Raw genomic sequence first — 26,324 nt, forward strand, 5'->3', positions numbered from 1 at the left:
AGAGAGAGAGAGAGAGAGAGAGAGAGAGAGAGAGAGAAAGCGAGAGAACAAGAGAGACCAAGAGAAAGAGAGAGAGAGAGAGGAGGAGTTATGGGAGAAAGACAGAGAGAGAGAAACAGAGACAGAGAGAGTGAGGACGAAGAGGACTGGGGAGCAAGAAGGGAGGATGAATGCAAGAGTGGGAGAGGGCTAGGGGTGAGGAAGCGAGAGAGGGTAGAACGATGTACCACCACGAAGTACGACGACGCGGCGGTAGGAACGCGGCTGACGCCGAGCAAAAACGATCGGCGCTGTCTGCCATGCTTTTTGCGGGCATCACAGTTTCCAACCTCTCTCCTCCTGGTCGTTTCTAGCTGCTGGTATCTCCCCGTTGCCGCCGCCGCCACCGCCGCCACGCCATCGCCACCGCCTCCACCGCCGCCGCCGCCGCCGCTGCTGCTGCTGCTCGTACGCCAGCACCCAATTCTCGACGCGGTTACGCCCGGCTTCCACGGGGATATCGTCGCTTCACAAGCGTATATACAGGGTGTTTGGTAATTGGCGGCGCAAGTCGACGGGGGTAAGTCGATATGTAGAAAATACCAGCCCGTTACCTCGGACGAGCAACCGTCCGTTTCTTCGGGTTTCACTTGTGGAGCGAGGGCTGCGGGAGCGAGGGGGTCGCGGAGAGAAGAAGGGCGAAGAAAACGAGGGGATGAAGTCGGGAAGAATTAACTTTCGCGACACGCAGCGTATCGTGCGCCGTTACGCACGCTTTTTATGGGCGCAACAATTTTCAATCGACTCTCCTCCTCTCCTCCTCCTCTTCATCGCCGGCTGCGGCAGCGCGCGAAATTGCGCACCGATCTTCCGGTGACGAGAGAGTGCGTCCTCAATATTCCTCGATATGCTCGAGTCTCGAGGGATACATTCGATGCGTATTCTCCTCTCTCGTACGACCCGGTGGAACGAAGTTGACGACATAGACGGCGATTTTCGCAGGTGGCAGTTTCACATTGCGAAGCGATATACAAATTTAATACGAATTAATGTCGCTTGCACAATTAATTCGGTATTAGTATAAATTTAAATTCGGTATTAGTATAAATAGTATACAAACGTCACGATTAATATAAATTTCACAAAGCTATGTACATTTTGGACATATTCTGTGTACATACAACACAAACTGTGCCCGTTCCCCTTGATTTATTTTCTCATTAATTTATCTTGATGTCACACGTATCGATAGGTTCATAGTTCGAGCATCGTCTATTTATCACTCCTCCTTATCGCGTCACCGTGACGACGTTCTTTGATATATATATTGATGAATCTCTCCCTGAAACCGACGAGAGAACGCAAGGAAGCAATATTTTGTATTGACATACGAAACATCATACGCGAGATACCGTTTCATCGGCGAGCGACATCCGATATGTACAATTAGTTAAGCACACGCGGACTTGTTTCTTTCTTTCCACCATGCGTGAAAAACATTTATTTGTATTTTTTTTATTTCGTTAAATTAACCCACGAATTAACTCCGTGCGACTCTGTTCCTTCTCGCGACGGTTTAATCTGTCTTTTGTACACGCACTCATTATGTGTGACCATGAGGTGGAGTGTGGAAAAGATTCGAGGGATCAAACAATTCGCGTTACACGACGGATGATGGCGACGGCGACGACGATGACGACGACAACGACGACTTGAAATTCGCGTCACAGGAGGAATATTAATGAGCGGGCAAGTGAAAAATTATCCTTGGGCTTTAATGAATCGTTAGCAAGTCGGAGATGCTAAAAACAGCGGCGAATCATCGATACACGTGAAAGAAAAAAAAAAAAAAGAGAGAAAGAAATAAAGCGGATGCGAGAGGTAGGCACGTGAAAAATTTGCCCGCGGTTTTGATGAATGCCCACTTATTCTTACGGCGGAATAACTCTTGAGGTGCCGGAAATCTTATGTATACGCTGAAGAAAAAGTCTTGCAATAATTAACAAATGCATTTGGTTGAACATTTCGGTGCAATATTTGGTCATTAGTATCCGATATGGTAATAATTACCACGCAGTCGTCTCTAGTAATAATTGAAAAATAATTAATAGAACCAATTCTTCATTTAGTTGAGCCCATAACCATAACTATGAATGGGGCTCTGAAGAGACCGTATATGCTTGCAGAAACACCACGACCTATAAGTAGATTTATCTATTAAAGAGCCTTAGGATTTGCTTAAAATGAGCTTCCTTAAGTCTAATAGGAGTAGTGATCGCCTGGTCCAGGTATTGTAGTCGGTCAGGGACACTTTCCCAGTACGAGGTTTTGACTTATTTTTGATTTGTCCTATTTTTTTATCAACTTTCTCGCAAGCTTAAACCAATGAAATGGTTTGGTAAATAATACCAAATAATTTAGCAATAACTACTAAGTAGTTTAATTATTACCAAAGTATTTGATTATTTAGTGCATTTATCACATAATGAAGTAAGTACTACTTTAATGATTTTATTTCACAAATTATTTGATCATGTGTACCTAAATTGATAATGATTAGCAAGTCTAAGCAACAGACATCTTGCTGAAGTTATTTTTTAATATTTATCAAGTTATTTGATTATATGTTCACCTTTACATTTAATTGAACTAACTAAAGCATCTGGTAACTATTATTATAGGCTTGATGGTTATTACCGAATCTTCTTTTCAGTGTAGAAATAACGAATGAGATTTATCTTTCGGAAGAGATGCTGTTGTAACTTTCGTAAACTCTTGATTTATGTCGAACCGTCACGTCACTGTCTAGTTCTGTGTTCAAATGGTTCGAAGCTGCCGCGCTACAAATGACGAGAATCAAGCCAGAGGAGAAAAGAAAGGGAGATCTGCGTACAGAGTACGCAGATTCTTTTCTCCTTTTCCTCCTATCGAGTCAGCGATCGTCTCAATAGTTTGCGCGAATGCCGCGATAAATCACTCGTGTTGAAAAGATAGGCGGTCTCCCGCATCGGAACACATCGTGTAAATCACGATGGCGCGCTTTGTTCGTTTCAGAAAGCCTCGATCCCGATCGCGAACTCGTGCGCGACTCCGCTCGAAACTAATTTCTAACCACTAAACTCCAGGGCGATGCGTTTTCTGTAAATTGGCAGCGCAAGATTAGATTTCGTCTTGTACATACGAATTGGCATCAACCATGCGAAATGCATTCCGAATTATTAATGGATCCTTAGTAGGAGAGATACCGAGGTTGGATTAGCACAAGAGGCATGTTGATCACGATGCAGCATGTTGATATACCTTAAATATATTATAGTTATTTAAATAAGAATATAATTATAAAAAATTATAAAGTATATATACAAGATACACACATAAGATATAATATTATGTGTATATATATGATGAAATGTAAGTTTTTAAAACATCGCGCCTAATAATTACATGAAGAGAATATTATAGTCTCTTTTCACATAAATTCTTTCCAATTTTACTGTGTTTTTAGTAGTGAAGGAATACATTGTCAATAAGGTCTCTATCTTACTAAGAAACATAGAAATTTCACTAGGAAATTTTACTAGCAAATTTATAGCAAATTTTTTAACAGTACATTTCAGTTTTAAAATATAAAATGACACGCATGAAACAAAAGGATAATGAATTACTGCAAAATGCCAGTTTATTCCTCGGTTATAAAAATTCTATAATAATTTTTACTATAAAATTCCATCTGTGTGAATGGCTCTTATAGGCTTATCTTTTTCACTTTGAGTATCTGCAGAAGCACAACGATATATTTACGTTTAAAAATCTACAGTTTGTACGATATATTTTTGCCATAAAAGCATAGAGAAAGACTTATATCGTCTTTGTACAGTCAATCGCGCAACAATTGTCCGAACGGTTTTACATCGAGATTCCGCAAAGAAATGTGCAAATCTGCTTCGGTCTCTCCTATTATTTTCTCGCGCTTGTGCGCTTCATTTTCTCGACGCAAACTTCGGTGGAGAACAATGAATCGCCGCCGTTGGGCAAGCGACCGCTTGACAAAAATGATCTTACTTGTTCGCGCGATCGGAGTGAACGCGATTTTTCATCCGTGAGACGGTCGACTATCCGCTCACGTTTACGTGCGCGCGCAAGAGCTAATTAACCGCATGACATCAAGTGATACGTGGAGCGTCGTGAATCGACAATATTATAAATAAGGTGTGACCGAGCGCTTTTGCGGCCCAAGACGATTACATAGCTGCGCGATGCACGACGCGCGGCATGCTGCTAACGTTTCTTGCGCGACGGAGCTACTAAACCTGGCATTCAGAACCGGAACGAATTCGCCAGAATTGTACAAGGGAATTCGTGTCGCCGCGAGAAACCGGCGATTACGACGGGAACTCGTCGCGATCTCCAGATCAAGATCGATCGCGGAGTAATAGCGACCTTCGATCGACACGTGGAATGAAGCGAAATGCGAATTTCAACGATATTAAGCGACACATGTTTCGCGTGCAGTATGTGACAGTCAACAATATGACGGACTTAATTCCATTAATCGTGTATGTGTTCTCGCTAACAAATATTTTGGATTTGTTGACGTACTTCGAAATTTTATTAACGTTTTCAGATATTGCCTGATGCGTGCCTTCTCGCGCATTGAATGCATTTCAGCGCAACTACACGGAGAAAAATAATTTTGCTCTTTTAGCAAGGTGTGCGTTACTACTGTATATTCGTGACATCAAACAAATTTAGTTGACGTAAATAATTTTACAAATTATTCATTACCAGAGCAGTAGTTTTGTTGCCAGAATAGAAAACATTTATTGAGTGTATTTGCCCTAAGAATCACGTTAATTTGCTATTGATGCAAAGTAATGTATCCTTAGAAAATTTATTTGCTATCGGAGCAAAACTGTAACTGCTTATATAAATCCATCATGATTCTTATGGCAAAGTAATTTGTAGATTCAGCAAATTATATTCAGCAAATAGTGATTAGTACTTTTAGCAAATTTTCTTGCTGTCCATATAATAATGAAAAGATTTTGCTAAACTAGTAGAAAATTTGCTGGGCCAGCAAATTATTTTTCTCTGTGTAACATTGTCTTTAAATAACTTTAAACAACTTAGGTGGTATTTCCTGCGAATTATGTTTCGTCCTTTTCTTTGATTTATGTACATCAAAAGATACTATATAACTGCGCAACAAATGCAAGAATTTATTAAACATAAGAGCCAATTTTAACAGAAAAGCTTTGCTCCTGTTAATTCAGATCTCCTTGTTCATTGATGTAAAAAAGGAAGAGAGAAGTCCCCATGTTGGCAATAAGTGTCCGTTGTGGAGCGAGTGTATGGATTTCCTTGAATTAACAAGTGGCAATTAATTCTTCCGTGACACTCAACGTTCTTTCGTTTCGTGCTGCCGCCGATATAGAATTTCCAGCCGGCTCGCGAGCTAGCCTCGCGGAAGGAACGTAATTCCATCGTCGTCATTAACAGCCGAAAGTTCTCGAACGGAGTTTTGCGAGCGAGCGCGAGCGCGGGTTTGTACCACTTCATCTCGAGTAACTCGACGCCCTCGAGGAGAAGAGAGTGCCTCCAGTCTCGCGCAAAGATGCGGCAAAATGCGAGAAGCGGATGCCACGCATTATAAGTGCATTAACGTGCTGCCGGCGTCGAAGAGGAGAGGCAGCGACGGCAGCTTGGCCATCTGCCGCGGCCGCGATTTACGATCGGTCAGTGAAATTCTGACTGACGAGAATTCGTCTCTCAGGGCCGCCGCGTGCGCGCGCGAGAATTATCGTGAAAAACTGGCCTCATGGAGTCCCGAGACCGAGTTTCAACGAGCGGGCCGTTCAAGGAGCAGCTCTTCGCTCGGCTCGTTATCACGAATCGGCACGCAACTACTGATCCGTCTGAACGAACAGCCGTTGTGACCGATGTCGTATTCCTCACAACACTAGATTTACAGAGAAGCGACATCAACAAGTCTCGTTTCATTGGCTATCTGAGTAGCCAAAGTCCAAGCGCCATATTGCGTCCACAGTGGTTAGTATTTTAGTTCTTTATTAATGGGAGAAAAATGGTGCTTTGGTGCTACAATAAATATATAAACAACAGCAGAAATCAAGATCCCCCTCAACTATATAATTTTCTAATAATAACGGCTCTAAATTGATTTATTGATTAACAAAAAAATCCGCAATTTCCGAGTGTTGATTAGCCAGCATAGTAATTTATCGGTTTAAATTTATCGTACAATGTACGCTATACACGGACGGAAATATTTATTGATTTTTAAATCTCTCGATGGTATATGTGGAATTTAATGTCAATAAAACTTGAGATACATCCATTTAAAAAAATTGAAAGATAAGAATAATAAATCAAATAATATTATATTCTTAGTGATGATCTTCTAGACTTAGTGATAACATACTCGGATTAATTAATGCAAGTCTATGTTTATGGTCAGTTATATAGGTGTACGCATGTAATAACTTGCACGACGTTAAGAAAATGATGTCGCACTCTTTCCGATCAGCGATTATTTTGAATTATATGGAGAGATTGGCATTCGTGAATATATCATTCCCGCGCTGTAATTCACGGTTTTCGGTGACGCGTTCGCGCACCTCGAGGGAAATCACTCGCGCGTCAAGTGCAAGCGCGAATAAAATCGCGCGCAAGTACAAGGCCGAGAAGTGAAAGTGCGTGTCCGAGTTTGAGCTCGAGTCCGAGTTCGAGCTCGCCAGCACACGGCTGTTTCTATGAACGTAATAATGAACGTCTTCTCGGTACGACGGCCGGTCGTTTCGACGACGACGGGAGAAAGAAAAAGGACGCCGAACGGAGAGCGTATAATCTCGGCGCACTTATCTTCTCGTTATCTGGGGCAACGAACATCCGCGCCGGTGATTTCCCGACACCGCGGCCTCGCGATGATTATCGATGATACACGACTCGAAGAGCGTGGGGGCTTCTTATCCCCCTCCTCTCTCTCTCTGATTCTCTTCAAAGCTAGTAGTAAGGAGCAGTCGTAAATAAATTCGATGGATCGACGTATCCTTATTATTTTCCTTCTCCGCGTACGACGTCGCGTATCTTCCCTCGCGCGATTATCCGAATACTTTTTGCCTCGTTTTCCGTAGAATTCCTCGTCAATTCAATCCAGAGGATCGATTCCGTTCGTTTTGTCAGCATGGACTCGGTCACACGTCGCGGATATTTAGCCGTGCTCTCATTCAACTCGAGTCAGGACACCCGGTATATGTCGAAGTTGCTTCGAGCTCCGCCGAAGCCAGCGGTTTTTGCGTTTTCCCCGGATCCCGGCAGGAGCGGCAGCAGAAGCAGCAGCAGCAGCAGCAGCAGCGGCAGTAGCGACAGCAGCAGTAGCAACAGCGGCAGTAGCAGCAACGGTAGTGGCAGGGTGAGGCTCTGCAGGGTTCACGAGCTTCCTCGCAGCCAACCCCGCGTCGCCGCGTACCGCGGCTCGTCTACCACCACCGTGAAACTTTGTTTAACTAAGGCCGGCAAGAAGCAAACCTATTTATACTAGGTTGGACGCGTTCGCGGTGCACGGCCACGGGCGTTGCTGGTGCCGCTGCTGCTGCTGCTGCTGCTGCTACTGCTACTGCTGCTGCTGCTCTTGTCGGGCGAAGTTGCCTCTACTCGAAGCGGTCACGGAAACTACCTAACGGACGCTGATAAACGAGGAAATATGCTCGACAAAAAAAGGCCATGTCGTAATTTTCCGCTGCCGCCGCCGCCGTCGCCGCGCTCGTAAATTCGCGGCACTGCTCCCGCATGCGAATGGATAATCCGTTTCGCCGAGCACCAAATCAGACGGGACGAATTGTCTGATTTGGCTTCTCGATCTTGACCGGTTTTCCTGCCGAGAATAATGTTAACACGTTCAGTGTCGGGGGAGTCACCGGCGATCGGCGACGCGACACTGCCGTGTCTCATTATAACTTACATGTAAAAGTAAAGTTTTCTCTCCCAATTGTGTATATAATAAATTAATTAATATTTATATTAAATTTAACATACGATATTTTCAGTGAAGATGTATGCAGTTTGCGCAGACATCTGTTTAGTTGTTCTAGTAGCAATACATTCTTATTAGTTGTAAAAATATTGCGTAAGAACTGAATTTGAGAGTTTCATTCAGTGGTTAAAGCAGTTTTGCTGTGCAAAACTATGTGGATTTATTCTTCTTTTCAATGGAGATAAAAGGATATATTTCATTTGATGATTGTGAAAAAAGTCATGTAATAAATGGAGAACATGAAAATACATTATGCACCAAAGAAATTTGCGCCCTATGACTTATTAATATTACAATTTTTTAATTAGAAAGTATGCACAAAAAATGAAATAATACTAGGGCATACCTGCCTATTTTATGAACAGTACACTTGGTTATTAATCAGTTGAATAGCTTTTTTTTGTTTTCTATTCTGCTTCCGTTCAGTAAATGATAAATGTTCAGATTTTGCGCATCTTACACAGCAACTGTAGGAAAAGCGTTATATTTTGATTGCGATTCCAAGTAGCTTTACTCTCCGGTTGCTAGGCGAAAGTTAATTAATTACCCAGTAACTGCTCGAAAATTGCATTAAATTTCTATCAGGGATAATAAGTTAAATTTGATATAATTTATAATCCTAATTAGGAGTTAATGAAACTAACGAATCTATTCAAGTTTGAGTCAACAAAAATACGGCGAATAAATAAAATTCACAAATTGAATTTATTCATCCTATTCTGGGTGATTTAAATTTTAACCGAATTTCGAAATAATCAATAGAAATCAACGTGGCAAATTATTAGTAACAACGGTCTACTCCCTTACTAGATCCCTGCGAGATCCTTTAATTAGCCTTTTAATCTTTCGATACCAAAAATGAACATTGGCTCTTCCTCTCTCACGATACAGATACGGTATTGAAGTGCTTTTGTCGATATTGCGTTTCCCTCGAATTGAGGACACTAAAGCGCGGAGGGATGAAAATGAAAATGAGATTCGTAAAAAGTTGAATTACCGTCGTCGCGTAATATCCCGCGGCGTCGCGCTCGTAAATCCGAGATGAATGGCACAAATGGATACTTCGGCTTCGGGTAAGACGCAGCGAGAGAGTCGGGGAGAATCTTCGCGGTATGTAAAACGCTACATTGTCTGCGCAAACATCGAGATGCATTGACATTTTGTTCTGTCACGCACAGCGACATTAGCAGCATGTAATCGTCCATTATCCGTGACTATAGCATCATCATCAGCAGTGACATTATTCACGACAAGTTCAGTTTTCGACAAGTCCCAGCTACGACGACACTCGACACGGGAATTGAGCGCGTTTATTGCCGAGCCGCGATAACAGGCTGATTTGGCGATTCCGCGCAAGTTGCAGGCGGGTGCATAACGTCGACATAAGTGGACGAGTGGGCCGGAGCGAATTCTTCGGTGGTGATGCCGTCATCGTCGCCGACGGGATTTTAAATCTCACACGGCCGCCGACCGGACATCTCGGAGTCTCGCTCAATGACTATCAGTTGCGGCGGAAACGGGGTCGCTGATTTCCAGCTTTTTCGCGCGATTACCACGACCTGACAGAAATGTAGATCGACATTGTTATCGCGATCGATAAGAGGGAGCACAGCAGCGGCAAGACGACAAAACCGATGCGACGAGCTCTTTACGTTTCGCGAATTTCGCGCACGAGTTCTCGCGGAATTCCGAGAAATTCTTCTGCACAGCTGCATTTTTCTTTTTCAACGCTAAACGCGAGCCTCGATTCTTAAGCGGCGAATGTAACGTCGAATGAATTGTGCACCTGCACGTGGAAGATTTGAACGTAGTATTTCACCTCGTCCTGCAAAACATGCAATTATTTTACGGCTTAAGCCGCGCGTTCCGCCTTGAGCGAGTTCTTGCCCGCGTCTGCTCTCGCACTGGAGCTTTTTCGCCGTTTGAGTTTGTTGGCATGCGCTCGCTCGCTCGCTCGCTCGCGAGAACGCTTGTTCCCTCCGTATTCGCTCGGGATAACTTGCAATTAGCAAAACAGCCTCGTCGGTCCTCCCCCCTCCCCAGCCTCACTCCCTGTCCCCTTTTGCATTAGGAGACGCAACTGTGTCATTCGCGGCGGCCCGTTAAAAGAGATCGCCGTGTGTTCTGCGAGCCGTTCGCTCGTGAAAGAAGAAAGGATCTCGCTAAGCCGTATAAAATATTATGACTCGCGCGAGCCGCCAAGACCTCGTGGGTTCGCTACTTATCAGGTGTAAAAATGACAATTTTATAACGCAATTTCCTGTACTGTCACCGTCGAGTGAGGTCGCGCGATTACGTTGCGAACGCGTCTCATTCAGCCCCGTTGTAGCTCGCGACATATTGATTAGTTGCATGCACATTATAAGGTCTGATGTGAGAATTTAGCGAAATTTTCATGAGATTATAAGATTTCATATTTAACCCTCACATGGTATATCATACTTTTCCGGCATCTTAATCCGATGAATGACGCTGTGTGCACACAGAAAAATACATACATACTGCATTCAAGCAGATATTACTTGTTGCATAAGTATATCCACAAATCTATCGTAAGTTCATCATAAGTATCAAATTTATTCAAAATCCATTCTGAATCTTAGTAAGTCTAGCATTTCGGTCAAGAATATTAAATTGAAACAGTCACATTGTGAAAACTTAATTTGTCACTAATGATGTCTTCAAATGATTTTTTGGAGCAAAGTAATTCCTTAAGAAGCAAAGTAGCTCCATTTTACAGTACTTACATAAAATATGTTTGTATATTATATTTAATGTAATATATAATATAAAGAATGTAAATATAACGAAAAATCATCTTTATTTTACACTTTTACGCCTTAATCTAGTATATACTAGGATTAAAAATAATCCTGTAAGAACTTTACCTTTTTTATATGAAAGCAATTGAAATAGTAGTTCAATTGTATTTAAATTTCATATTCCCACCGACTATAACTGTTTTTAATACGTGGACAAACAGTCTTTATTTCACTAATTTATAGGTAATTCGAAATAAAAAATCGGCCGGGATCGAAAATAATCCTAGTTTGCTAGATTAGGGTTAATAACATAATGTAGAGATATGGCAAGGTAAATAGGATTCACGAGATATTTGCGATAGAAGATCTACGAGTGCGAAATAGATCTTCAGTGGATTACACTCGCAGGCCGCCAACGCAACGAAATGCGTTTGCAGGATCAAGAGAATCCACAAAACGAATGACTCGCGAAGTTGGTCCGTCCGGAGAGATAAAGCGGAAGAATCGTATTTGCGGAGCGCGAACAACTTTACTATGCGCTAGACGCGAAGCAACAATTGAAAAGGGAAAAGGTCTGAGTAGAGATTTTCTACGCGTTTCGTGTGTTTGCCGAAGGGATGAGCTCGATATCGGGACGATTTGTATTCGGATTAGGAAGGAGTCTTCTTGCGTCCCTCGCGCGAAATCAGATTCTCTCGAGGTGCACTTTTACCATTGAATCCGAGTGTCTTGATGGGGAGGTAATGCGGATCACGAGGGGGAGGGGGGGGGGGCATCGATCGCGGGATCGATCGATCGACGATGGACCACGGACGGCGAGGTTTTAATTTTTTAACAACGTCGCATTTCAGACCCGCATCTAAAGACCGCGACGGCGGCTTTTGTTCTTCTTCCACGACATAAAGCTCTACGCTGCAATACGAAATTCGTACGTGCGTCCGTGCCAGAGGCGAGCTCAGTCGCGCCACGTTTTTTTCTCCTTTTTCTCTCTCTCTCTCTCTCTCTCTACATTTCCTATATCTCTCGTCGCATTCGGGTGAAATTTCAATGAGCTTCTGGCGCGCGCAAATTCCGCGCAGCGAAAAACGCGGGTCCGCTCGCTGCCGACTTCTTTCCACCCGGTATAAGGCAGCGATGGGTTATAGGCTGGCCCGTAGACTAATGATCCCGCTGGCTGCGGTTTTTGCCGGCATTCTACAGCATTCCCATTCAACTGGATTCTGCTCAGGAGCGGCCGCGCGCGCATTATTTTCCCTTCGTCGCGGTGCGGCACATTGCTCGACGGTTCAAGATCGAGTGCGTCTTACCTCGATGCATCTCGGCTGCATTATTAGCACCGTGCTGCGCTTCTTAATCCCGCTGGATCTCACACGAATCCGACAGCGGCGATGACAGCACACGCGTCGCCGATTCCGCGCTGGACGCCGTCAGAAACGGCTCCAGCTCTCGGCGAGAATAAATCACTTCGATCGTCCTTTTTTTTCCACGTATATCGACAAGCATTCCGAAACAAGTAGGACCAATTAATAACAGGATCAACGGCATAACTTCACCAATTGAAGACTTGGAAACATTTGTTACTGACGTTTTTCAGGAAGAAGCTGATCTCTACACGGATATTTCCGCATTTGGGGACTATTCATGTACGGTTTTTACAAATATTACAGGAAAGCTCCACACACGTTTACAATGTTCTCTCAACAACTGTGGCAGGAGTTTATTTTGAATATATTTTTTGACGCATATATCATTCCTTATTATGATAGACTCAGGCGGCAAAGTGGACCAGCGACGATTTTATTATGTGCAGCATGCTTATTGTTTAGCATTCTAAAGTCAAAAGGATCTATAATGGTTTTTCCATCATACACATTAAGAATAAACATAAAAAAAAAAGAGTTATTAAAGTAGCGAACGATTTACTAGACATTCCCGTATGTCGGACCGAAATGTATAAACGATCGTTTAGCATTACATCTACATATTTGTGGCATAATTTACCAACAATTCTACAAAGTATAAATTATCTGGAACATTTCAAAATCGAATATTTTGAAACCTTAATAATCAAAAAATTGCGAATTGCAACAAAAATGTGGCACTTTCTACTAATTATTATCATATTCTATTAATTATCTTCTATTACTTATGTTTATATCTCTGTCCTTTTCATTTTGTCAATGATTATTTTATTTTTACATTTTTTGACGCTTGAAGAGAATTCTTTTCCCGGACGCGTAACAAATGTATTTATTTATGTATCTAACTCTCGCCACTTGCAAAAATCATAATAAATTGAAGGAAGCCCGCTCCGGAAAAACTAATGATCGCGATCACCGCGAATTATCTGAACTCATTCGGTGCCTTCTGTTCACGTAACAGACTATAAATTCCAAGCCTCAGAGTTCTCTCGAGATAACGGCTATCAGCGTGTCGCGTAAACTGCACTTTTACCCAACAAATAGCGTCCAACTCTTGCACCCCTTCCCTCTCTCTTTCTCTCGAGTCCGATTTCGTAATCCGGAAACGCGTTCTGCCTGTACACTCGATAGATAATCGAGCCGATAGCAGTCACACGAGATGCGTCGAGGTCGGGGGAGGGGGTGTCCCCCTCCCCCGAAATGCTCCACCGGAAACGTATTGCCGGGACGGCAGTATCGGCCGGTGTTCTACGTCAAAACGGCGCTTTTTACATGTCAGATAAGCGCTCGCGACGCACGCATTATCTACCTCGTAAACGCGTTCGCGGAAGTTGGGGAAGGTCAAAGTTTCGACAATGGCTTGCGCGACAATAAAAGGATATACCGCGAATAAGCGTCAGACCGTGTGTCACCGAACGGTGCACGCATTTCCAGCGGCCGCTATTTTCGCGACAATGAGAGAAAAAGTGGCATCGAGCGTTGACCACACACGAGGGAGACGGCATGTCCCCTCCCCTCCTCTCCTCCCCGAAAGAGGATCATGTCTCTTTCTCCCCTATTTTCCGCGTGTATCCTTCTGTATAATCCTGATAATAACGGCAGCCGATGGACAATCGGAATGGGACTCGGAATTCGCGGGCTCCGCCATAAACATTTCAAGGGGAGACCGCGGGCGAAAATAATCGCGTCATAATAAGTATCGATTGTCTCTCGTCCTGTGCGCGGTCCTGTCGGTCGGACTCGTGAGAGTCATGCGCTACATGGTGCGTCGTTACGATTGGTTTCCTGCGCGCCCGTTAATCGTAACGCTCACGGCCCTCCGAGGGTCGATTATCGCATGAATTAAACGACAAACATGACCGGGCGCACTAACCGTGCCCGCAAAGAGTATTCGTCATTGATTACCGTGGCGGTTTCGCCCCTTCGCGGCCGTTTCGTCGCATTTTCTCGTGCAAATCTACGCTCCGAATACCGGCAAAAAGCCGAGACGACGGCTGGCGCGGTATCATTAGCGCTCTCTTTCTCCCAATCCTTTCTCTTTCTTCATCCGACCCCTCCTCTGTTATCCCCTCTCGCTTTCTCTCTCTCTCTCTCTCTCTCTCTCTCTCTCTCTCTCTCTCTACTCTCTCGTTCCACGAGCTATCGTTTATTGTGCTTTTTCCGTATCTGTCTTCATCGCGGCTCCGTTTCCGTAGGATTCCGGTACAACAGCGCGCTAAGTATAGCTAGTTCGTCGCCCGCTTTTAACGTAAATCAGCACGGTTAATTTTGCTCGTCGCGACTAGACGAATATTGCGGGTTGGGAATACGTAAACGATGCCATGACGGCCAACAATAAACGTTAATCGTCGTTGAATCGGGGACACCTCTTATCTTCACCGACGAGTGGGGCATCGTCGGACTCGGCGCTTGAAAACTGCCACAGACTATCTTTTGTTTATATCTGCAGTAGCTCTAAGGACCGATCTATATTGGTTCTTGGGGATGTCTCCGAGAAAAAAACTGACGTATGATGTGAAATAGCGCGTGCGCGAGATATTACGTGCATCTGCAGTCGCAAAAGGACGAATCCTCCGAGCGCTTTCGCATTACTATGCTAGAAACAGACGTTCTTCTCACCATATGCTCGGCACGAATCAATCCCCGATGACAAAGACATATGCGGTGTCAAATGCACGCGAGTGCGGGACATTTCTAATGCGTGTGCCGCTGCACCGTCTCACATTCTTCTTGCTCACCCTCGTGTCCGCCCGGCTCTCTTTCGAGGGTGAGCCGAATTATTCCTATGGGAGACGAGCCGATGGTGGATATCTCCATTGATACCATCGATGTCTAATTAAAGATCAGCTGTTAACGACTGAATGGGGGAGTGTATATCCACAGCTTTTGGTTTGCGCGAGTAGTTTGCGCTAAAGATGGGCAATTGCTGAATAAAGTCGATTCTGAATCCAAATAATTAAAATCGATTTACTAAATAAATCAAAATTTTAGTTCCACTTTTGACCTGGATCTGAGGGATCAGCGTATGTGTAAACTAAAATCCTACTTAGCACTTATAAATGATAGAAAATACCCAAAATAAACTAGGCCCTCTAAAGAAATCGATTTTCTCAAGAATTGAGTCGGAATCGCGCATTCCTAGTAGAGTCTTAAATTTACAAGTATGCGATATTAAGAAAGTTTCGTTTCATTGGCTACCTGTATCACAAGGCCTAAGCGCCATATTGTTTTCATAGCGGCACATATTCCGGTAAATTATTGTTTTTATTATTGCTTGATATTTTTATTATATCACGACTTGATGGGGTATTTTTTTTATATGCAGAATTATAACGTCAAACTAATTCAAGCTAATATCATAAGACAGATATATCTGTTTAGTCACTGTGGTTATCAGTGAGGTTAACTTGACGCATCACTAAACACACAAAATGGCGACTATCGATCTCAATGTCGCCTCTTTGCAAATCCAAGTCTCTGATCCCTAGTTTGCACGCAGGTTTGCACAGTCCGATTTGCGAGCACGAGGAACGACCACCTGTCCACCGTATTCCGCGACTCTCCGCCACCGGCACGTTTCTCTCGGTTTCGCCGATCGAATTGCCGGCTCGTCGCACGGTGCGTAGATCGTCACGCGAGCCAAGACGAACTCTTCGATTCCACGGCTCGAAACCTCTAATCCGTGAGTCGAGTTGAAATTCCATGGTCGGCTCCTGGCCGGCAGCCATTAACGACGTTTTCCGTCCTGGTCCCTTTCTCCTTCTCTCTCTTGGCGAGTGTGCGGAGCACATGTGTGGTAACGCGGCCGCGTCTTTAGCCGTGCGGTGAGGATAGACGAGGGACCCTTAATCATCGTCCCATCCCTCCGTCAAGATGAATCGTGCATTTGTATACCCGCACCCCTTTCGCTCCTCCCGGTGCCTCGCCGTCGCGTTTCTCCACTCGCTCTAGCTATTTATCTCTGTCGTTGTTCCTCTTCCTTCTCTCTCTCTCTCTCTCTCTTTTGCTTCTTTCCTCCTTGCTCTCGAGTCTCACCCCCGTAGTTGTCGTTCTTTGTCTATACTCGAACGAAGCGAAGAACAGTTAGGTCACCCTACCGTCTTGATATCGAAAGGGGTTGCGCGGCACATAATATGCCTACGACACATTCTCTTTCTCTCTATCTTTCTCTCCCCCTTCTCTTTCTCTCTCTTGGCACAATCACGCCGGACTCACCCTTTCGCGTTTTAGTCGCTCGCCGAGATATCCAGTGCTCGAATCTCCTAGTCACGAAACTTAGAATCTCGTCCCCCTCAGTTGGCTTTTCCGTCGAGCAATAATAAGGCGAGGGTTAAAATGAGCCGCATTGGATTTCACCGTGCGTCATCTCGCCCGAAACGTGTCCGAAACTGGCTAGTTATCGTAATCTGAACGAGCAGTAATTTATCCGATTGATCCGTCGCACCGATGGAACTGTCGTGGTCTCGTCGTGTCCGCTCGGTCGCTTCGTTCATTCTTCGCTTCCGCTCTCGGACCCCGTGAACGCAGATGTTCGACGACGACATCCACCACGTTTACGGACCGTAAAAACCGAGAGATCGAAATGGTGCACGTGATGCCTCTCGTATTACCGATGGTGCGGTCAAGTCCCGAGAACGGCTGATATAATTCTTTCGCGTGGTGATCGATGAATCTGTCTTATTTATACTTTTGCAGGCATAAATAGACAGATTTAACGTAAATTGAGTCGCTATAGCGACTTTTTATGTTAATGTGATTTTTTTATCATTTGAAATCTGTTTTCTCAAAAAATCTGAAAACTAATTTCACACTAATTTCACTCTTCTTTTGTAATGGACGACCACTTCAAGCATTTGATGCGACGATTGCATATATTTTGTGTTTGTATTTGTTTCTCGCTAGATTGTTTATATTATTTATTCTGATATACGAGAGAGATCTTTACACAAAAGGGGTCTACTCAGAAAGACAAAGACCTCTCGAGTAGAACTACGTAAATAAGAAGAGCTAAAGATCGAGAAACAGAGTTGATAACGATTCGGACGACAAATCACCAAGAATACATCGTCTGAAAATTTGTATGTTAAAATATATTAACAATTGTATTCCTAAATTTTATCCCTAATATCTTTTCTAAAATTTGAAAATTGTTTTGTTCCGTTTCTCCGTTATACGCCTCTGCAACGTCTGCGCTACGAAAACATTACTGTATTAGGTAATTCAACGCTAAGATAGTTATATCGCTTTATAAATTTTTCTTTTTCGCGAAATCAGAATTAATTCATAATCATACGCATAATCGCGAAAATAGCTTGCATAATCGAACAGCTCGCAAATACCGCCGACGTCGAGTAGAGCACACAGGAAAAGGCACTAATTTGTCTAATGTTATTGATATGTACTTTGAACTTAAAAGAGCCATTTTTCCCGACTGACACGCTGTATCATTAAAGAGCTTGGCGTATCACGGAGCGTTGCGTCGCGATAAGTATCACACTGCGACCGGACATACCGACTCGTAACTTTCATAGCCGCTTCGAGGGAAATTGAAGTAAATTGCGAGCGTGTTTGCCGAGCGTCTTGCGTCGTGTGTGTATGTGTCTCACTTTCTACCGTTGAAATTCCTAGATGGAGTTCTCACGACAGCAATGTTTCCGCCAACAGACGATGAATCATCACTAACTTCGCCACACGAATCTTTGATTGACAACACATGTATCAGGAGAATTGACTGCGACCACAGTTGCAGCCTCTTCAGCGAAACGCGCAAGATACCAAAATGTGATAATCCCCCGAGTCGAAATTTTAGCCCTACTTCGGACATGACCTTTCTAACATCTGTATGTTCTGAAGGATCAGTGTAATACACGTGGAAACTACTTATCGCCTCTGAATGGCAGAAAATGCACGAAATGCTATTTGTAGGTTTTAAAGAAGAGCCTTCAGCAAAGCTAGTAGGTTAAATAGAATCCAAAAAGATTGATATAGCTCTCGAGGTATCGAAATAGGTGATTGGTTGGCGGAAATAAATGGAACATTAATGTCGAAAAAGAGGATTAAAATTTCGATTCGGGGCCAACACATGCATTTTTCACGCGGATAAAAATAGGCGATTGGTTGGTGAGATCTCGGCGAGAGAAACCGAACGTTGAAAGTTGATTTTTCATCAGTTTCACGCAGTCATTGCCCCGATAGGCTATCGCGGGTCTATTACAAAACCCAGTCTCGACAGTGGCTTTACAGTCGGAAGGACCGATGACTGGCAAGCGACGAGGGGCCCTGAACCCCGTGTATAAGGTATGTACTGGTCCAGAGAGCGCCCTTGCCTTCTCTCCGTCAGTTTTTTCATCGTCTGCTCTCGGGCTGCCGCTTTTAAAGCGATCGTCACGGGCACCGCGCTTTTACGCGGTTCTTTCTCGGCAGGTGTGCGCGCGCGCGCCTTCTCCCGTGTCTCTTCCTTCTCGTGCTACGCGTTGCGTATTGTCGCGAATAACGATATTCCGCGCGAGAGAGAAAGATGATAAGAAAAAAGAAAAAAAAAAAAAAATATATATATATATATATATATATATATATATATATATATATATATATTTATTATACAAACGAGAGAGCAAACGCGCGTTGCTTACGCAAGATTGATGATTTCGAGGGGGACGCTAGATGATGATGATCAGGAGGAACGGCAAAGTGCGGGGGAGCTGGTTCCAAAGTTACCGTGATTCTCTCTTTTAATGAAACGAGCGCAAGACTTCGGGAGTGTTTCATTGAGATGGATTTTGGCGAATATTACCTTAAATAGTGGGTATCTTTTAGGCGCAGTTATCGCCCACCATTCTCCGCGATCAATTCGTGAGAGAGAAGGCCCGCGTAGAAATTGTAATTAAGCAGATCTCTGGTTTGCCACCGTTTTAATTGAAATCGCGCGTCGTTCCGGTGTGTTTCGCAAGAACGCCGGATCGGTCACGTACGGCGATGAGAAATTTTCCCGTGTCGTCGCGAATGAAAATAGATCTCGATTGATATCTGCACTTGTTATAAATTAAAAATTATAGCTCGCTTATTCATTTCCAACATAACCATAAACTGATGGTAGCTTCCTTTTGTCCGATTTGAAACGAGTTGATTGCGCGTGTTGAACGCTTCGTTGCAAAGACTTTGTTCGCGAGCATAAAATAGTTTTTCTCTTTTCGTCTCTCTTTCTCTCTCTGTCTGTCTGTCTCCACCTCTTCCCCTTCTTTTCTTTCATTCCAGAAGCTGTCATTCCCGGGGAGTGATTCGTGGTCGATGTAGCATAGCGGAGACCTTGCATCTCGGACAATAAATTGCGCCGGCACTAACCGCACATTGCCGATTTCTATCACGGTTTTTCAAACAATACCTTGATACATTTTAAACGGAAACCGGATAACTTTCTCCATCAATGCCATTTATCATAAACAATACAAACTCTTTGTTTCCTTTATATAAGGAAACAAGAAGCCCGTTGTTTTCTTATATGAATGACGCGTTTTTATTTCTCGAAATGATAATGTCCCGCTGGAAGACTTTTCCATTACAACGAGTACGAGGTTAAATGCATCAAAAGCAGCGCTTTATTTCCTTATTAATGCACTCGAGAGCATTTGACGTTGTGCGCAGAAAAATGCCACTGTGAAAAATTCCACTGTTAAGAAAAAAGCGGTTGCTCAATTTACTTTTCTTTCTTTTTACGTAATATTTATTGTAAGATATCAGAAAAACCCGGGAAATATTTATTAGATTGTTAGGTAAACTTTTTTCTTTCTATGAACGATTCATCTTATTCAATTTCATAACATTGAAGCACTTCATAGATACAATTTTGTTATAATATTATATGTAAGTATAATGTAATTCCTTTCATATAAAAAGAATACCTCTTCTTGATTTTTAATTATTCTTATAATTTTCCCAGTCTTTATATATACTTATAAATTTTAGAAAAAATCTCATTATCATATACTCAGAAAAATTTATTCTCTTTAATATCATAAAACTTTATCAAAGAAAACGTTATTTAGACTCTATGTACCAGAGAGCAAATCGAATTTTTGTTTTAATTTAATATTCTTGATTGAAATGCTAAATTACTTGGATTCAGGATATATTTTGAATGAATTTGACGCTTATATACGATAAAAACTCTAGATTCGCGGATATATAAACTTACGTAATACTTTGAAACAAATAATATTTGTTTGAGTGCAGTAGGCATTTCTCGATGTGTGCGAAGCATAAACCGACAAAAATTGATCGGGTCAATTTTACACTGCCTCGCACTTTTGCCGCGATAGTCATGATTTGATATTCATCTTTGATATTCTTATCGATATATTATTAATATTTTTTATCGATATATTATTAATATTTATTATCGATATATTATTAATATTACGTTATACCGCTCATGTAATGTTCTTTCGACGCTACCAGTACGCATTGCCGTGCACGATCATGCTAAACGCATTCAATCTCATCTGAGATGCGTAACCTCGCGCGTAACCTTACAACTTGCGTCAACGTTTACTTCGACGACTTTATAGCGTGTTTTATGACCTATACAGCTCGTTTCACGAAAGACCCGTGCAATCTCAGAGTTTTACTTCGTGAATCTCGCAAATGACAACAGCTGCACAACGATACTTCGAAGTTTGCTCACAGACCACACGTTGTGAATTTTACTTTAACGTTATAATTTATCCCTTATCAAATTCTTCCTTTTTCAAATGATTTCCAAAGCAGAACCATTGTCGGAGCTCTCCATACGTACGCGAAAGAAAGAAGCGGAAAAGAAAAAAAAAAGATAAGTTAAAAAAGAGAGTGCTAAAAGTCACATAGAATTAATTGCGGCCGACACGCACACATTAAAATCTGAATTAAAGAGATCAAAACGTCAAGGTAATCGGCAATCGCGTTACTTTTAGAGCGCGAGACCGATCGCACGCGCGCTTTCGGCTCCTGGCCTGTCAAAAGACTGTCGCGTACAGTCGCAGCGAGATGCGTATGTATATGTACTCACCTGACGAAGAGCTGTTCCTGATTGTTGACACGCCAAGATACCACGGTGGCTCCTGCAAAATGGAAAATTGTGATGAGAATTTCGGGGGAACAGCACGTGACTTGGCTTGTGCCTAGAGCGGCCGGAAGAGTAATCATCGCGGTGAGTTACGAGCGATATCAGCCGATATCGTGCGGCACGCTGTACGCGTGGCGCGAAACGAGGTGCGCTGAATGTTGACACGTGAAGCCGCGCGGTTGTAAACGCGTGAGATTACCACACACTGGCCGGCGCTGCCGCTGCCTCCGCCGTCGCTCGCTGGCGCGAAGAGAACGTAAGCTCGTCGACGAGAGCAGAGAGCGGTGACGCGCACTCCAAACACAGAGAGAAGCACATGTACGAGAAACTCCAGCGAGAGTTCCGGAGGAGTGTCGGCGTCGCGGGAGAGCACGCGGGAGGAGCGGCAGCGCCGGCTTCGTCGCGTCGTTTCGACTTTGACACACCATCGACGGGGCGCGAACTCGCGCTGCGCGAAGACGCTCTCTCGGGACGCGCGCTCCGGCTTTCTTTCGCTTCTCGAGCTTTCGCCGTCGCCGCGAATACCCGCCGCGCTTCCTCGATAGTTCGAGCGGGATTCTCATTCCGCGAGACGGAGATTCACCGGACGCGCGCGCACGCACGCACACATGCACACACACACACACGCACGCACACACACTGGCGCGCGTACCACACGCACATTCACACACACACACACCGTGTAAATTGATGGTGCAGGTGGTGTTGTTGCCCCTGTCGAGCACGACAACGCTGGTAGCCGCTGCCATGTTTGAGTCGTGAATGCGGCCGCCGGCCGGCCGACCGACGCATCCAACCTTTGTTCAACGCCCTCGACCTCGTCCCCACCCGCGCGCTCGTCGCAAAACCGTCACCCTACCACCACTTTGCGCGACAGCCGGCGTATCGTGGCGCGCGAGACCTTACCGTGGCCGTCGCGCTAAACTAGTCAGGCTGTAAGGAGCGCTCGAATCGATGCACGGTGCTCGAGTGACGCAGCTGTGCAACCTATACCGACGGCGGAGCAAGCGGAATCTGCGAGACACGCTCTGCACCGCCCGCGTATTACTGTTCAATGGAAAGCGAGAGGGGACTTACCGGGGCGTGCGGAGAAGCTCGACTTGAGCGCCGAGAATCCTGCAGTATTCGTTGCGCCGAGTTTCAAGCCCGTGCGCACGGAAAGTGTGCGAGACTCGAACAGTGAGCGAATAATTGACTAATCATACTCGAGGATTATCGAGACGGAAGACTTAGGTTGAAATCCCTAACTGTGATTGACTGATTCGTGCAGTACCCAGACGGCACAAATGTCCAAAATCGAGTCATAAGACGTCTTTAAGGCAACTTTAAGACATCTTTAAAGCAATACTTTATAAACTTGTCTTAAAGATAACTTAAAGACGTCTTAAAGACGCTTATATCCCACTTTTGGACACTGTGCTGTCTGGGTATCCAAGTTTATGATGCTCAGACTGATGACGCGTACGAAAACACAGTGAAACTTTAATGGTAAACAAATCAGTAACAGTTTAATGTCCTCGTTGCGTTACGAAAACGTGCAAGAATATTCGTCTGACCAACTGTGTTGGTCAATTTGTTTACTGCTTGAGTCTTATCGTTTATGATGCGTGTCTAGTCTTATTTGATGGCCCTCTGAACTTTCTTTTATCGATAAAAGTGTTTTCATGAAAGCTTATTGACTGACTTATGAACACATTCAGAAATACTCATGTCAATAAAGAAAAGTTCAGAATAAGGGCTTGTGACCTTTGCAATTTAAATCGCATGTTTTATTATGCAAAATTAAATTATATGTTGCTGTTGCTGTTTTGCACTTCACACAAAAATTCTTCTTATTTTGTATATCCAGATTGCACAAAACGTCCCTGGATTATCCTAATTACGTTCTGAATGTCCTTCCTCTGAATGTCCATATTCTCTCTCTTTCTCTTTCTCTCTCAATATTGTTTCTAGATAATCCTACGATTTTTCCTCAACACCATTCTAATAGTTAAAGATGAATTAATATTCCCCGAAAATAATTTCAAGGATTGTTTTCAAAAAATCTTAGATCACGTCCAAACAAATTCGGATACGTCTTTACGTCACGGCGGTTAAGCCAGAACTCGTGGCGCATATTCGAAATAATCTCAGACCACCTCGGACTATCTAGGGTTGTATTCCAAAACGTCCTTTTTGAGGAAAATTTTACTCAATATCTATAGTTCACGTTACATATACTATAGAGTATCGAGTAAAATTTCCTTAAAAAAACGTTTTAGAATGCAAACCTAGGTAATGCAACTTAAATGTAGTGGCTAGCGACCTCTTTCGTCCGCTGTTAGCACTTTTATCGGCAATGTATATTGCGACTGATAACGTAGCGTTTTAAACACATGAGAGTGGTAATTCTTGAATAAATGTTGTCTTTGAAATTAGCTAAAGATTAAACTGATTTATAACGTAAACGTAGATAGCAAACAGTGCAGTATCTTTATTTACGAGTGGTATGTGCGACTCCAAATGTTTTATGCATTGTATTCACTAATATGACGAATTATTCGTATCGATTTCAACTCGTTCTTTTCCGAATGCAAACGTAATCGACAAATAGCGCCCTCTACTTATTAATTAGGCTTATATGCGCTCATCCACGGCTTCAATATTTGTGAATGTACTACAGAATTTCTACGTGTATAGTTCTCGCACCAACACAGCTGAAGATTTTTTGTTTACTTTCCATTATATGCGTATTATCAGACTAAAGTCATAGTCGAGATATCTATATTCACTCGATAGGTACACTGACGGACTATTCGAGAGGATACTGGAATGTTACATTAGAACATTAGGACCACAATGGCCGGTATTCATAGCCCGATCTTATATTTAAGATTATTTTAAATACTGTCTAAATAATTTTTAAATACTGTTAAAGACGTCATGAACCAATCACAGTCTTAAGATGCGCATCTTAAGACATTACTTAAGACTGTTTTGAAATAAGATTCGACTATGAATATCTACCAATGCATAATAAAACTGAAGCAGTAAGAAAATTGATCAATCACAGTCGATAATTTTTGAGCCGTGAGGAGAATAATCGACTGTGGTTAGTCAGTCTTTTGTTTATTGCTCACATTTTACTGTTTACGCTTTCGTGCTTGCCGTGAGCCTTGGAATGTGCCTGAGAAAGTCATCGCGTATGCATGCGAAATTCCAAGTGGCCGGGCAGAAATCTCGCGAGTATTTCGACTGTGCCGTGGACTAACCGAAACGTCAAAGACGAATCTGAGTCGGGCGGCGCGCGCATCTGTCAAACCAGCGCGGCTCCGGCAACGGCGCATAGGCCGTTCGCGAGGCGTAGATGTGGCAGCGCCGCTACGGCCGCGGCGGCGGCGCACCAGTGGACGGGACCGGTTGACAGACAGCTTCGCGTTCTTCCGTTACGGTGATGTGTCGTCGTTCACCGCTGTGCAATCGTGCCGTCGCGCCGTCGTGCCGTGTCAGCTCGTCGATTAATACGGAGTACTGTCGCGCGTCAGCGGCGGCGGCGGCGACGACCGGCGTCCACGACGGGGACGACGACGGTGGCGCGTGTCGCGATTAATAAACGGGCAGTGTGTGGTGCTGTGGGGGCAGGGACGATGAGGGCCGGGGGGATAATTCGGGTGACGACTTGAGGGCAGAAATGTTGAAGTTCGGCAGCAAGAGTGACGTGACGGTGGTGCATCGCGCCACTATTCGACTGTTGGATGACGCCGAAATTATCCACTGCGACTTTCAGGTGAGATAGAAAGAGAGAGCGAGACAAAGAGATGGAGGGAGGCAAAGAAAGAGAGAGGGAGCAGGAGGGATAGGGAGAGCGCTTTTGCTTCGCTTTGCTCCACTCTGGCTCCGTTCTGCTTTGCTCCGCGCCGCGTCGTTCCGCTCCGCTCGACACCGCTTCGCGCCGTCGTCCTCCTCGCGCGCGTCTACCCCCGCGCGAGGGCGATTTTCTTCTGCCACCCTTGCGACTGCTTGTCATGTCCCTCGTTTCTATCGCTCGCGAGTATATCGCCGTGGCTCAGCGAGAAATCCGTCGAAATTTGTCGTCCTTTCAATTCGATGCGTACACGGTGGTAGGAAGACGCGGCAAGCGCAGCGATTGTGACAGCGCGCGCGGTTTCGTCCGCGATCCCGACGATACCATTCCCGCGGCGATTCGTGGGATGCTGCTTGCATCAACGATTTTTCTAAAGCTTCCCGATGCTATCGTCTAAGACAATGTCATACAATAGATTGTGATTTGGCGATTGTGTCGGGTCGCACGGTTGTCACAGCGATCAGACTGAGAAGGCGAGAGAAAGCGAGTCGAACGAACGCGCGAGGAGTGAGCCAACTTGTACTCTGACACGATGATCTCACGATGATTACCGCATCGCGTTCGCAGATCCGCATTGATGTGAGTAGTAGAAAAAATGAAGGAGCTCACGAGATCTCTTGGAATCAACGGTAATGCAATGTCGCGGAAATGTGAGACGCGTCGAAGAGCAATTTTTTTCATTCCACGACTCATTCCCCACGTGCCGTTCGCGATCGCGGTTGAGCACCGCTGGTCGACGCAAGGGTAGAGCGTGACTTCGTACCGCGTCCGTGGATCCCTTTGACGTTTAGCCGCAGATACGCGGCGTCTCCAGCGGCACGCACGGGTGCCTTGGATCGATTCCAGAAAACCGCCTGTCGCACGCGGCCTGTTTTGTCAAAAACTCACCACCGTGCGCGCTCTCTCGAGCCATCTCGACAAGATTGACGTTTTTCTCCTTGCGCGCTTAACTCTTGTAGGAAAGTCTCGAGGAAAACAAGCCGTTACTTCACCAGTTTCGTCAGTTTTCAGTCACGAAAGTTTCAAAGCGGCATTTATAGGCAAATTTCTACTCGAGATCGTCTCGTAGGTTCATCCTCAGGTACTGCATGGATCGTTTTGTTATTATTATTAAATAAATAGGAAGAAAAAAATTTCTCTTTAGAAACACAGTGCAGAATTATTTTATACT

General features: G+C 44.1%; 2 protein-coding genes across 4 annotated transcripts in view; one reads left to right on the forward strand and one right to left on the reverse strand.

The window, feature by feature from the left end:
• The window catches only part of LOC116847780 (glucose-6-phosphate 1-epimerase), a 37,612-nt gene extending 15,288 nt beyond the window's left edge, over positions 1–22,324 (reverse strand). The window contains exons 1-2 of the mRNA XM_032823136.1: positions 21,989–22,324; positions 21,253–21,304 (exon numbers count right to left, since the gene is read on the reverse strand). Coding sequence (XP_032679027.1) covers positions 21,253–21,304; positions 21,989–22,058 — 122 coding nt within the window. The 5' untranslated portion in view covers positions 22,059–22,324. The remainder of the gene's footprint in view (positions 1–21,252; positions 21,305–21,988) is intronic.
• A 187-nt stretch (positions 22,325–22,511) lies between these two features.
• LOC116847777 (FERM domain-containing protein 5) overlaps positions 22,512–26,324 on the forward strand; it is a 51,666-nt gene continuing 47,853 nt past the window's right edge. The window contains exon 1 of one of the 3 annotated variants that reach the window (XM_032823128.1): positions 22,512–25,075. In XM_032823128.1, coding sequence (XP_032679019.1) covers positions 24,980–25,075 — 96 coding nt within the window. In that variant the 5' untranslated portion in view covers positions 22,512–24,979. The remainder of the gene's footprint in view (positions 25,076–26,324) is intronic. The other 2 variants (XM_032823129.1, XM_032823130.1) reach the window with 2 other exon arrangements.

This window comes from Odontomachus brunneus, unplaced genomic scaffold (assembly GCF_010583005.1).
Source record: "Odontomachus brunneus isolate Ranch 3 - 2012 unplaced genomic scaffold, Obru_v1 Obru_scaffold_083, whole genome shotgun sequence".
NCBI lineage: Eukaryota > Metazoa > Arthropoda > Insecta > Hymenoptera > Formicidae > Odontomachus > Odontomachus brunneus.